Source organism: Telmatherina bonti (genome assembly GCF_933228915.1).
Source record: "Telmatherina bonti genome assembly, chromosome: 18".
NCBI classification, from domain to species: Eukaryota; Metazoa; Chordata; class Actinopteri; order Atheriniformes; family Telmatherinidae; genus Telmatherina; species Telmatherina bonti.
Window position 1 is genome coordinate 39,425,180 of NC_136616.1, and position 14,058 is coordinate 39,439,237.

At 43.5% G+C, this 14,058-nt stretch overlaps 1 protein-coding gene across 1 annotated transcript in view; it reads right to left on the reverse strand.

The window, feature by feature from the left end:
* Positions 1 to 1,585: 1,585 nt before the first annotated feature.
* The window catches only part of atp1b2a (ATPase Na+/K+ transporting subunit beta 2a), a gene marked incomplete at both ends in the record, with an annotated part of 170,757 nt that continues 158,284 nt past the window's right edge, over positions 1,586 to 14,058 (reverse strand). The window contains 4 exons of the mRNA XM_079257900.1: positions 1,586 to 1,759; positions 5,097 to 5,192; positions 13,496 to 13,555; positions 13,633 to 13,758. Coding sequence (XP_079114026.1) covers positions 1,586 to 1,759; positions 5,097 to 5,192; positions 13,496 to 13,555; positions 13,633 to 13,758 — 456 coding nt within the window. The remainder of the gene's footprint in view (positions 1,760 to 5,096; positions 5,193 to 13,495; positions 13,556 to 13,632; positions 13,759 to 14,058) is intronic.

Genomic DNA, 14,058 nt, shown 5'->3' on the forward strand with positions numbered 1-14,058 from the left:
GCATGAAGATTAAAGAAACACAGCTGGTCAGTGAACGCATCATGAAGAATGAGGATGAAAAGAAACAGCTGGTCAGTGAACGCATCATGAAGCATGAAGAGGAAAAGAAACACAGCTGGTCAGTGAACGCATCATGAAGCATGAAGAGTAAAAGAAACACAGCTGGTCAGTGAACACATCATGAAGCATGAGGATGAAAAGAAACAGCTGGTCAGTGAACGCATCATGAAGCATGAGGAGGAAAAGAAACAGCTGGTCAGTGAACGCATCATGAAGCATGAAGAGTAAAAGAAACAGCAGGTCAGTGAACGCATCATGAAGCATGAGGATGAAAAGAAACACAGCTGGTCAGTGAACGCATCATGAAGCATGAAGAGTAAAAGAAACAGCAGGTCAGTGAACGCATCATGAAGCATGAGGATGAAAAGAAACACAGCTGGTCAGTGAACGCATCATGAAGCATGAAGAGTAAAAGAAACAGCAGGTCAGTGAACGCATCATGAAGCATGAAGATTAAAGAAACACAGCTGGTCAGTGAACACATCATGAAGAATGAGGATGAAAAGAAACAGCTGGTCAGTGAACGCATCATGAAGCATGAAGAGGAAAAGAAACACAGCTGGTCAGTGAACGCATCATGAAGCATGAAGATTAAAGAAACACAGCTGGTCAGTGAACGCATCATGAAGCATGAAGATTAAAGAAACACAGCAGGTCAGTGAACGCATCATGAAGCATGAAGAGTAAAAGAAACACAGCTGGTCAGTGAACGCATCATGAAGCATGAAGAGGAAAAGAAACACAGCTGGTCAGTGAACGCATCATGAAGCATGAAGAGGAAAAGAAACACAGCTGGTCAGTGAACGCATCATGAAGAATGAGGATGAAAAGAAACAGCTGGTCAGTGAACGCATCATGAAGCATGAAGAGGAAAAGAAACACAGCTGGTCAGTGAACGCATCATGAAGCATGAAGAGTAAAAGAAACTGCAGGTCAGTGAACGCATCATGAAGCATGAAGATTAAAGAAACACAGCTGGTCAGTGAACGCATCATGAAGCATGAGGATGAAAAGAAACACAGCTGGTCAGTGAACGCATCATGAAGCATGAAGATTAAAGAAACACAGCAGGTCAGTGAACGCATCATGAAGCATGAGGATGAAAAGAAACACAGCTGGTCAGTGAACGCATCATGAAGCATGAAGATTAAAGAAACACAGCAGGTCAGTGAACGCATCATGAAGCATGAAGAGTAAAAGAAACACAGCTGGTCAGTGAACGCATCATGAAGCATGAAGAGGAAAAGAAACACAGCTGGTCAGTGAACGCATCATGAAGCATGAAGAGGAAAAGAAACACAGCTGGTCAGTGAACGCATCATGAAGCATGAAGAGGAAAAGAAACACAGCTGGTCAGTGAACGCATCATGAAGCATGAAGAGGAAAAGAAACACAGCTGGTCAGTGAACGCATCATGAAGCATGCGGAGCTAAAACGGAAATGAGACTAAGTGCAGCTTTAGGTCAAGTTAACACGAGTTAACCCGCAAGTTAACTCGTGTTGACAAGTGTGAACCCAGACGTGTTCAGGTGTTTATTTTTTCGTTGATCCGTAGCTTGAAGGACACGCGTCCGGCGAACTTGTCCCGCTCGCTGCCAGCTAGCAGAGTGTTGGAGTTGACCTTACACTCCATGTTGATGTCGGTGTTCACAGAAGCGTTCAGGAACTTCACGGCCACCAGAGGCTGAGTGTAATTCACCTGGGACAGTGAAGGCATCACAGGTCAGCATGAGCCAGCCGAGTGTGTACTCAGTGTGTACTGTGTACGTGTACTGAGTGTCAACTGTGTACGTGTACTGAGTGTGTACTGTGTACTGTGTACTGAGTGTGTACTGTGTACTGAGTGTGTACTGTGTACTGAGTGTGTACTGTGTACTGTGTACTGAGCGTGTACTGTGTACTGTGTACTGAGTGTGTACTGTGTACTGAGTGTGTACTGTGTACTGTGTACTGAGTGTGTACTGTGTACTGTGTACTGAGTGTCAACTGTGTACTGTGTACTGAGTGTCAACTGTGTACGTGTACTGAGTGTCAACTGTGTACGTGTACTGAGTGTGTACTGTGTACTGTGTACTGAGTGTGTACTGTGTACTGAGTGTCAACTGTGTACGTGTACTGAGTGTGTACTGTGTACTGTGTACTGAGTGTGTACTGTGTACTGAGTGTGTACTGTGTACGTGTACTGAGTGTGTACTGTGTACTGTGTACTGAGTGTGTACTGTGTACTGAGTGTGTACTGTGTACTGAGTGTGTACTGTGTACTGTGTACTGAGTGTCAACTGTGTACGTGTACTGAGTGTCAACTGTGTACGTGTACTGAGTGTGTACTGTGTACTGTGTACTGAGTGTGTACTGTGTACTGAGTGTGTACTGTGTACGTGTACTGAGTGTGTACTGTGTACTGTGTACTGAGTGTGTACTGTGTACTGTGTACTGAGTGTGTACTGTGTACTGTGTACTGAGCGTCAACTGTGTACGTGTACTGAGTGTCAACTGTGTACGTGTACTGAGTGTGTACTGTGTACTGTGTACTGAGTGTGTACTGTGTACTGTGTACTGAGTGTCAACTGTGTACTGAGTGTGTACTGTGTACTGTGTACTGAGTGTGTACTGTGTACTGTGTACTGAGTGTGTACTGTGTACTGTGTACTGAGTGTGTACTGTGTACTGAGTGTCAACTGTGTACGTGTACTGAGTGTGTACTGTGTACTGTGTACTGAGTGTGTACTGTGTACTGAGTGTCAACTGTGTACGTGTACTGAGTGTGTACTGTGTACTGTGTACTGAGTGTGTACTGTGTACTGTGTACTGAGTGTGTACTGTGTACGTGTACTGAGTGTGTACTGTGTACTGTGTACTGAGTGTGTACTGTGTACTGTGTACTGAGTGTGTACTGTGTACTGAGTGTGTACTGTGTACTGTGTACTGTGTACTATGTACTGAGTGTCAACTGTGTACTGTGTACTGAGTGTGTACTGTGTACGTGTACTGAGTGTCAACTGTGTACGTGTACTGAGTGTGTACTGTGTACTGAGTGTGTACTGTGTACTGAGTGTGTACTGTGTACGCGTACTGAGTGTGTACTGTGTACGTGTACTGAGTGTGTACTGTGTACTGCGTACTGAGTGTGTACTGTGTACTGCGTACTGAGTGTGTACTGTGTATGTGTACTGAGTGTGTACTGTGTACTGTGTACTGTGTACTGAGTGTGTACTGTGTACTGAGTGTGTACTGTGTACTGAGTGTGTACTGTGTACGTGTACTGAGTGTGTACTGTGTACTGCGTACTGAGTGTGTACTGTGTACTGCGTACTGAGTGTGTACTGTGTACTGCGTACTGAGTGTGTACTGTGTACGTGTACTGAGTATGTACTGTGTACTGTGTACTGAGTGTGTACTGTGTACTGCGTACTGAGTGTGTACTGTGTACTGTGTACTGAGTGTGTACTGTGTACGTGTACTGAGTGTCAACTGTGTACGTGTACTGAGTGTGTACTGTGTACTGAGTGTGTACTGTGTACGTGTACTGAGTGTGTACTGTGTACTGTGTACTGAGTGTGTACTGTGTACTGAGTACTGAGTGTGTACTGTGTACTGTGTACTGAGTGTGTACTGTGTACGTGTACTGAGTGTCAACTGTGTACGTGTACTGAGTGTGTACTGTGTACTGTGTACTGAGTGTGTACTGTGTACTGTGTACTGAGTGTGTACTGTGTACTGTGTACTGAGTGTGTACTGTGTACTGTGTACTGAGTGTGTACTGTGTACTGAGTGTCAACTGTGTACGTGTACTGAGTGTCAACTGTGTACGTGTACTGAGTGTGTACTGTGTACTGTGTACTGAGTGTGTACTGTGTACGTGTACTGAGTGTGTACTGTGTACTGTGTACTGAGTGTGTACTGTGTACTGAGTGTGTACTGTGTACTGTGTACTGAGTGTCAACTGTGTACGTGTACTGAGTGTGTACTGTGTACGTGTACTGAGTGTGTACTGTGTACTGTGTACTGAGTATGTACTGTGTACTGTGTACTGAGTGTGTACTGTGTACTGTGTACTGAGTGTGTACTGTGTACGTGTACTGAGTATGTACTGTGTACTGTGTACTGAGTGTGTACTGTGTACTGTGTACGTGTACTGAGTGTCAACTGTGTACGTGTACTGAGTGTGTACTGTGTACTGAGTGTGTACTGTGTACGTGTACTGAGTGTGTACTGTGTACTGTGTACTGAGTGTGTACTGTGTACTGTGTACTGAGTGTGTACTGTGTACGTGTACTGAGTGTCAACTGTGTACGTGTACTGAGTGTGTACTGTGTACTGTGTACTGAGTGTGTACTGTGTACTGTGTACTGAGTGTGTACTGTGTACTGTGTACTGAGTGTCAACTGTGTACTGTGTACTGAGTGTGTACTGTGTACGTGTACTGAGTGTCAACTGTGTACGTGTACTGAGTGTGTACTGTGTACGTGTACTGAGTGTGTACTGTGTACTGTGTACTGAGTGTGTACTGTGTACTGCGTACTGAGTGTGTACTGTGTACGTGTACTGAGTGTGTACTGTGTCTGTGTACTGAGTGTGTACGTGAACTGAGTGTGTACTGTGTACGTGTACTGAGTGTGTACTGTGTACATGTACTGAGTGTCAACTGTGTACGTGTACTGAGTGTGTACTGTGTACTGTGTACTGAGTGTGTACTGTGTACTGTGTATTGAGTGTGTACTGTGTACTGCGTACTGAGTGTGTACTGTGTACGTGTACTGAGTGTTTACTGTGTCTGTGTACTGAGTGTGTACGTGAACTGAGTGTGTACTGTGTACATGTACTGAGTGTCAACTGTGTACGTGTACTGAGTGTGTACTGTGTACTGTGTACTGAGTGTGTACTGTGTACTGTGTACTGAGTGTGTACTGTGTACGTGTACTGAGTGTCAACTGTGTACGTGTACTGAGTGTGTACTGTGTACGTGTACTGAGTGTGTACTGTGTACGTGTACTGAGTGTGTACTGTGTACTGTGTACTGAGTGTGTCCTGTGTACCTGAGCTCTCATTCCGTAGTACGGGTAGTACATGAGGTTAAAGGTCCCATTGGTGGGAAAGTACGCCAGCGGTCCGACCTTCTCAGAGTCCTCCTTCTGCAGACAAACACTGAGATCAATACGTCTGATCGGAAAAATCACCTGCAGCAACAATCAAATGTACAAACAGACCGGCGGGTGTTTTCTATTCAGGTAGAATCCATCTACTGTGTCTTTACTGCCGTCTACTGTCTCTACAGTCTACTGTGTCTTTACTGCCGTCTACTGTCTCTACAGTCTACTGTGTCTTTACTGCTGTCTACTGTCTCTACAGTCTACTGTGTCTTTACTGCGGTCTACTGTCTCTACAGTCCACTGTGTCTTTACTGCCGTCTACTGTCTCTACAGTCTACTGTGTCTTTACTGCTGTCTACTGTCTCTACAGTCTACTGTGTCTTTACTGCCGTCTACTGTCTCTACAGTCTACTGTGTCTTTACTGCTGTCTACTGTCTCTACAGTCTACTGTGTCTTTACTGCCGTCTACTGTCTCTACAGTCTACTGTGTCTTTACTGCCGTCTACTGTCTCTACAGTCCACTGTGTCTTTACTGCCGTCTACTGTCTCTACAGTCTACTGTGTCTTTACTGCTGTCTACTGTCTCTACAGTCTACTGTGTCTTTACTGCCGTCTACTGTCTCTACAGTCTACTGTGTCTTTACTGCCGTCTACTGTCTCTACAGTCTACTGTGTCTTTACTGCCGTCTACTGTCTCTACAGTCTACTGTGTCTTTACTGTTGTCTACTTTCTCTACAGTCTACTGTGTCTTTACTGCCGTCTACTGTCTCTACAATCTACTGGGTCTTTACTGCTGTCTACTGTCTCTACAGTCTCCTGTGTCTTTACTGCCGTCTACTGTCTCTACAGTCTACTGTGTCTTTACTGCCGTCTACTGTCTCTACAGTCTACTGTGTCTTTACTGTTGTCTACTGTCTCTACAGTCTACTGTGTCTTTACTGCTGTCTACTGTCTCTACAGTCTACTGTGTCTTTACTGCCGTCTACTGTCTCTACAATCTACTGTGTCTTTACTGCCGTCTACTGTCTCTACAGTCTACTGTGTCTTTACTGCCGTCTACTGTCTCTACAGTCTACTGTGTCTTTACTGCTGTCTACTGTCTCTACAGTCTACTGTGTCTTTACTGCGGTCTACTGTCTCTACAGTCCACTGTGTCTTTACTGCCGTCTACTGTCTCTACAGTCTACTGTGTCTTTACTGCTGTCTACTGTCTCTACAGTCTACTGTGTCTTTACTGCCGTCTACTGTCTCTACAGTCTACTGTGTCTTTACTGCTGTCTACTGTCTCTACAGTCTACTGTGTCTTTACTGCCGTCTACTGTCTCTACAGTCTACTGTGTCTTTACTGCCGTCTACTGTCTCTACAGTCCACTGTGTCTTTACTGCCGTCTACTGTCTCTACAGTCTACTGTGTCTTTACTGCTGTCTACTGTCTCTACAGTCTACTGTGTCTTTACTGCCGTCTACTGTCTCTACAGTCTACTGTGTCTTTACTGCCGTCTACTGTCTCTACAGTCTACTGTGTCTTTACTGCCGTCTACTGTCTCTACAGTCTACTGTGTCTTTACTGCCGTCTACTGTCTCTACAGTCTACTGTGTCTTTACTGTTGTCTACTTTCTCTACAGTCTACTGTGTCTTTACTGCCGTCTACTGTCTCTACAATCTACTGGGTCTTTACTGCTGTCTACTGTCTCTACAGTCTCCTGTGTCTTTACTGCTGTCTACTGTCTCTACAGTCTACTGTGTCTTTACTGCCGTCTACTGTCTCTACAGTCTACTGTGTCTTTACTGCTGTCTACTGTCTCTACAGTCTACTGTGTCTTTACTGTCGTCTACTGTCTCTACAGTCTACTGTGTCTTTACTGCTGTCTACTGTCTCTACAGTCTACTGTGTCTTTACTGCTGTCTACTGTCTCTACAGTCTACTGTGTCTTTACTGCTGTCTACTGTCTCTACAGTCTACTGTGTCTTTACTGCTGTCTACTGTCTCTACAGTCTACTGTGTCTTTACTGCCATCTACTATCTCTACAGTCTACTGTGTCTTTACTGCCGTCTACTGTCTCTACAGTCTACTGTGTCTTTACTGCCGTCTACTGTCTCTACAGTCTACTGTGTCTTTACTGCTGTCTACTGTCTCTACAGTCTACTGTGTCTTTACTGTTGTCTACTGTCTCTACAGTCTACTGTGTCTTTACTGCTGTCTACTGTCTCTACAGTCTACTGTGTCTTTACTGCTGTCTACTGCCTCTACAGTCTACTCTGTCTTTACTGTCGTCTACTGTCTCTACAGTCTACTGTGTCTTTACTGCTGTCTACTGTCTCTACAGTCTACTGTGTCTTTACTGCTGTCTACTGTCTCTACAGTCTACTGTGTCTTTACTGCTGTCTACTGTCTCTACAGTCTACTGTGTCTTTACTGCTGTCTACTGTCTCTACAGTCTACTGTGTCTTTACTGCCGTCTACTGTCTCTACAATCTACTGTGTCTTTACTGCCGTCTACTGTCTCTACAGTGTACTGTGTCTTTACTGCTGTCTACTGTCTCTACAGTCTACTGTGTCTTTACTGCTGTCTACTGTCTCTACAGTCCACTGTGTCTTTACTGCCGTCTACTGTCTCTACAGTGTACTGTGTCTTTACTGCCGTCTACTGTCTCTACAGTCTACTGTGTCTTTACTGCTGTCTACTGTCTCTACAGCCTACTGTGTCTTTACTGATGTCTACTGTCTCTACAGTCTACTGTGTCTTTACTGCCATCTACTGTCTCTACAGTTTACTGTGTCTTTACTGATATCTACTGTCTCTACAGTCTACTGTGTCTTTACTGCTGTCTACTGTCTCTACAGTCTACTGTGTCTTTACTGCTGTCTACTGTCTCTACAGTCTACTGTGTCTTTACTGCTGTCTACTGTCTCTACAATCTACTGTGTCTTTACTGCTGTCTACTGTCTCTACAGTCTACTGTGTCTTTACTGCTGTCTACTGTCTCTACAATCTACTGTGTCTTTACTGCTGTCTACTGTCTCTACAGTCTACTGTGTCTTTACTGATGTCTACTGTCTCTACAGTCTACTGTGTCTTTACTGCCGTCTACTGTCTCTACAGTCTACTGTGTCTTTACTGTTGTCTACTGTCTCTACAGTCTACTGTGTCTTTACTGCCGTCTACTGTCTCTACAGTCTACTGTGTCTTTACTGCCGTCTACTGTCTCTACAGTCTACTGTGTCTTTACTGTCGTCTACTGTCTCTACAGTCTACTGTGTCTTTTCTGCTGTCTACTGTCTCTACAGTCTACTGTGTCTTTACTGTTGTCTACTGTCTCTACAGTCCACTGTGTCTTTACTGTCGTCTACTGTCTCTACAGTCTACTGTGTCTTTACTGCCGTCTACTGTCTCTACAGTCTACTGTGTCTTTACTGTCGTCTACTGTCTCTACAGTCTACTGTGTCTTTTCTGCCGTCTACTGTCTCTACAGTCTACTGTGTCTTTACTGCTGTCTACTGTCTCTACAGTCTACTGGGTCTTTACTGCCGTCTACTGTCTCTACAGTCTACTGGGTCTTTACTGTCGTCTACTGTCTCTACAGTCTACTGTGTCTTTACTGCTGTCTACTGTCTCTACAGTCTACTGTGTCTTTACTGCTGTCTAATGTCTCTACAGTCCACTGTGTCTTTACTGTCGTCTACTGTCTCTACAGTCTACTGTGTCTTTACTGTCGTCTACTGTCTCTACAGTCTACTGTGTCTTTACTGCTGTCTACTGTCTCTACAGTCTACTGTGTCTTTACTGCTGTCTACTGTCTCTACAGTCCACTGTGTCTTTACTGCCGTCTACTGTCTCTACAGTCTACTGTGTCTTTACTGCCGTCTACTGTCTCTACAGTCCACTGTGTCTTTACTGTCGTCTACTGTCTCTACAGTCTACTGTGTCTTTACTGCTGTCTACTGTCTCTACAGTCTACTGTGTCTTTACTGCTGTCTACTGTCTCTACACTCTACTGTGTCTTTACTGCCGTCTACTGTCTCTACAGTCTACTGTGTCTTTACTGCTGTCTACTGTCTCTACAGTCTACTGTGTCTTTACTGTCGTCTACTGTCTCTACAGTCTACTGTGTCTTTACTGTCGTCTACTGTCTCTACAGTCTACTGTGTCTTTACTGTCGTCTACTGTCTCTACAGTCTACTGTGTCTTTACTGCTGTCTACTGTCTCTACAGTCTACTGTGTCTTTACTGCTGTCTACTTTCTCTACAGTCTACTGTGTCTTTACTGCTGTCTACTGTCTCTACAGTCTACTTTGTCTTTACTGCTGTCTACTGTCTCTACAGTCTACTGTGTCTTTACTGCTGTCTACTGTCTCTACAGTCTACTGTGTCTTTACTGTCGTCTACTGTCTCTACAGTCTACTGTGTCTTTACTGCCGTCTACTGTCTCTACAGTCTACTGTGTCTTTACTGCCGTCTACTGTCTCTACAGTCTACTGTGTCTTTAATGTCGTCTACTGTCTCTACAGTCTACTGTGTCTTTACTGCTGTCTACTGTCTCTACAGTCTACTGTGTCTTTACTGCTGTCTACTGTCTCTACAGTCTACTGTGTCTTTACTGCTGTCTACTGTCTCTACAGTCTACTGTGTCTTTACTGCTGTCTACTGTCTCTACAGTCTACTGTGTCTTTACTGCTGTCTACTGTCTCTACAGTCTACTGTGTCTTTACTGCCGTCTACTGTCTCTACAGTCTACTGTGTCTTTACTGCCGTCTACTGTCTCTACAGTCTACTGTGTCTTTACTGCCGTCTACTGTCTCTACAGTCTACTGTGTCTTTACTGTCGTCTACTGTCTCTACAGTCTACTGTGTCTTTACTGCTGTCTACTGTCTCTACAGTCTACTGTGTCTTTACTGCTGTCTACTTTCTCTACAGTCTACTGTGTCTTTACTGCTGTCTACTGTCTCTACAGTCTACTGTGTCTTTACTGCCATCTACTATCTCTACAGTCTACTGTGTCTTTACTGCTGTCTACTGTCTCTACAGTCTACTGTGTCTTTACTGCCGTCTACTGTCTCTACAGTCTACTGTGTCTTTACTGCTGTCTACTGTCTCTACAGTCTACTGTGTCTTTACTGCTATCTACTGTCTCTACAGTCTACTGTGTCTTTACTGCTGTCTACTGTCTCTACAGTCTACTGTGTCTTTACTGTCGTCTACTGTCTCTACAGTCTCCTGTGTCTTTACTGCTGTCTACTGTCTCTACAGTCCACTGTGTCTTTACTGCCGTCTACTGTCTCTACAGTCTACTGTGTCTTTACTGCTGTCTACTGTCTCTACAGTCTACTGTGTCTTTACTGCTATCTACTGTCTCTACAGTCTACTGTGTCTTTACTGCTGTCTACTGTCTCTACAGTCTACTGTGTCTTTACTGATGTCTACTGTCTCTACAGTCTACTGTGTCTTTACTGCTGTCTACTGTCTCTACAGTCTACTGTGTCTTTACTGTCGTCTACTGTCTCTACAGTCCACTGTGTCTTTACTGCTGTCTACTGTCTCTACAGTCTACTGTGTCTTTACTGCTGTCTACTGTCTCTACAGTCTACTGTGTCTTTACTGCTATCTACTGTCTCTACACCGTGTTATATCTGACTATGTCTTGTCCCTGTCCACACAATATTTCTAAATCCACCTCCAGGTAAGTGAGGAAATGTGTGTGTGTGTGTGTGTGTGTGTTTGTGTGTTTATGACAGACTAGTTTTACTTGTTATGTTTCCAGTTTTGCTTGTTGTTTTCGATTTGTTGCATCACATAAACTCTGTTGTTTTATCTCATAAAGCACGTTGTGCGACTCTTTCATGAAAAGAATTTTAAAATTAAATTGGAATAGTTGCACCAGACTCTTTCTGACGGACCGGCACCTGTCCAGGTGTACCTGCCTCTCGCCAATGGTTGCTGGGACACACTCCAGTGTCACTGTGACCCAAGACTAAGCAGTTTGGAAACAGAATGAATGAACCTAATTCTACTGTTTTTACTGTTGTCTACTTTTTTGATTGCACTCTACTATCAATTTGCTGCACTATTTTTATTGGTTTCTATTGTTCTGTCATTGCAGTGGACTGTTTTATGTCCATAGTATGACATTACTGATACTCTGTTGTTGCTCCACTGCAGTTTACTGTTCCTTCTCTTCATTCTGTTACTCTACTGCTCCTTTAATGCACTCTGCTGTGTATTTACAGCATTTTAATGTTTATTTTCTTTTATTTTTCTATTTCTTTTCTGTGTGACTGTAACCGTGTTCTTTTACTTTAAACAATTGTCTTCTTGTGCTTTCTCATATTTTCTGCCTGTTGTGTTTATTTCTTGCCCCAGTTCTTTGTTTTTATTCCAATGCTGTCTTTGATTCTGCTGCATTTTCATTGCACACTGCTACTGTAGTCTATTGTTTTAATTTATGCTTCACCACTGAAACCTACTGTTTTGCTTTTCTCTATTGTTTTTAATGTACAGTACTATTTCTTCACTACACTGTAATATTTTTACCGCATTCTTGTCTTTTATTGCTTTTTAATGTTCTTGACTGAATTTGTTGTGCTTTTGCCGCACTTTACAGATTTGTATTTTCACTCAATGTTTTTATTTGTGCTGTTTTATTACAGACTTCTGTATTATTACTAATCTTTTCTACTGAATTGTTGGAGTCTGCATGTACGGGACCCAACTGTCCAGGTTCTGCTCATTGCTCTTATAGTTATGGGTAGTCTAGCCATCCATTACTTATGTAGCAATGGGGATGTTACCTGATGCACTGAGAAGTACCTCGCTCTATTTCTCTAATATATTAATGTATAAATATATGACAATATTGCCGTTTCTAACTTATTTCTCCTTTTTTCCGCAGCTCTTCCTGAATAAGTGCAGTTGTACATGTTGATCTGTCTTTCCTGTCCTCTCCACCCCAACCAGTCGAGGCAGATGGCTGCCCTCCCTGAGCCGGGTTCTGCCGGAGGTTTTCTTCCTGTTAAAGGGGAGTTTTTTCCTTCCCACTGTCGCCTCGTGGAGCTCAGGATGGAGGACTGGATCCAAGTCATGACTCGATGCAATCAGTTGGTTTCTATTATAGGATATGTATGAATTGGCCCGAAATTATGTGTATGTTGATTTGTGTATGTAAAGTGTCCTGCACACTCAAAAATAGAGGCACCAGCTTGTACCTAAAAAGGTACAAATGCTTGTCGCTGGGGGTGTACTCTTTTGAGACATTTCTGTACCCTTCAGTTCTGGTCTATTTTTGTACCTTATCAAGTTCAACCTCACCTTATCAAGTTATGTTTTTTTATGGTTTCCACAGCATTAGGCCTGGTCCATGCAACTTAGCAATATTATTTTATCTTTAATCTAGAAATGATCTTCAAAAACTCAAAATACCGACCAGACATACACTTAGTTTGCAGCATCTGACCTTCATTGTCTGGTGTAGTAAATGACTGTTAAGTAGTACTACTGTCATCACTCAGCTCTGCTCTACTTTGTAACATTACAGCCATTAACATTACATTTTTCAATACTGCAGGTTCCCTTATGGTCAAAATGGTACAAATTTGTACTTTATGTAATTTTGAACCCTTTTTCGTACTCTGAAGGTGTTTCTGGTCTCTTAAAGACCAGTATTGTACTTTTGAGAGAACATTTCTTTAAAATGTACGTATAGGTACAGAAATGTCCTCATCTTGTACCTCTATTTTTGAGAGTGTGTGAAAACATTGTTGTGAAGTGGCGCTGCACAAATAAAGTTGAACTGAATTGAATATTACATAAACATGTTGAAAGCAGTCTTAAGCTGCAGTCATGGTTTTGTTGTAGAGAATTATGTCCTGTTGCCTGATAGGCCCAACAATCCCTGGCATTCAGCTCTGATTTTTCAGCCTCTTCCCTGTGTACAGAGATTCCTTCCAATTCGCTGAAATTACAAGATATTATGAAAACTATGTTTCTTTAACTCCTACCCTGGGTCAAAGGTGGTATTCCAAGTCACTGCAGTCTTCCTGGTGTTCTATTATAGGATATGTATGGATTGGTTTGAAATAATGTGTCTGTAAAGTGTCCTGAGACAACATTGAGGTGTAGTGGTGCTATACAAATAAAAGAGAAAGAGAAATCTAATAATCTAATCAGCAATCAGGGATCGGGACTCCATTATCTGTATCCCAGAGTTCTACGTTCTACTTTCTCTAATTCTACCACATTCCTACGGACCTCATCCTGTCCTACTTTGCCAGGCTATGGTGGAGACAGACGTGTGAGATCATAACATGACAGATTCAGACTGAAATGTGGACAGACAGACTCCAACCTTGGCTCCACAAGTGATGTAAGGAGACTGGCCGTCCTTTCCTGGTAACATCCCAATCACCTGGAGAGAGACAGCAGATCATATCAGAGAGAGCTGGAGTCACAAGTCTCTGTGAAGTAAGTCAGAAGTCAACATACCCGGTTCAGTTTGATGAAGATGCAGGGCTGACCCTTGTCGTAACCATAGAAACGGTCAAACACCCCCGAACAATCCCCCAACATTGTTCGATTGAACTGACAGGAGCGCTTGGGGTTGTTCCTCACCTGGAGACACAAAGACCGGGACATGTCCAGACGGTCAGACAGTCAGACAGACAGTCATTCAGAAAGACAGGCAGACAGACAGGCAGACAGACAGTCAGACAGACAGTCAGACGGTCAGTCAGACAGACAGACAGACAGTCAGACAGACAGACAGACAGTCAGACAGACAGTCAGACAGACAGACAGTCAGACGGTCAATCAGACAGACAGACAGACAGACAGACGGTCAGTCAGACAGACAGTCAGACAGACAGACAGACGGTCAGACAGACAGACAGACAGACAGACAGACGGTCAGAC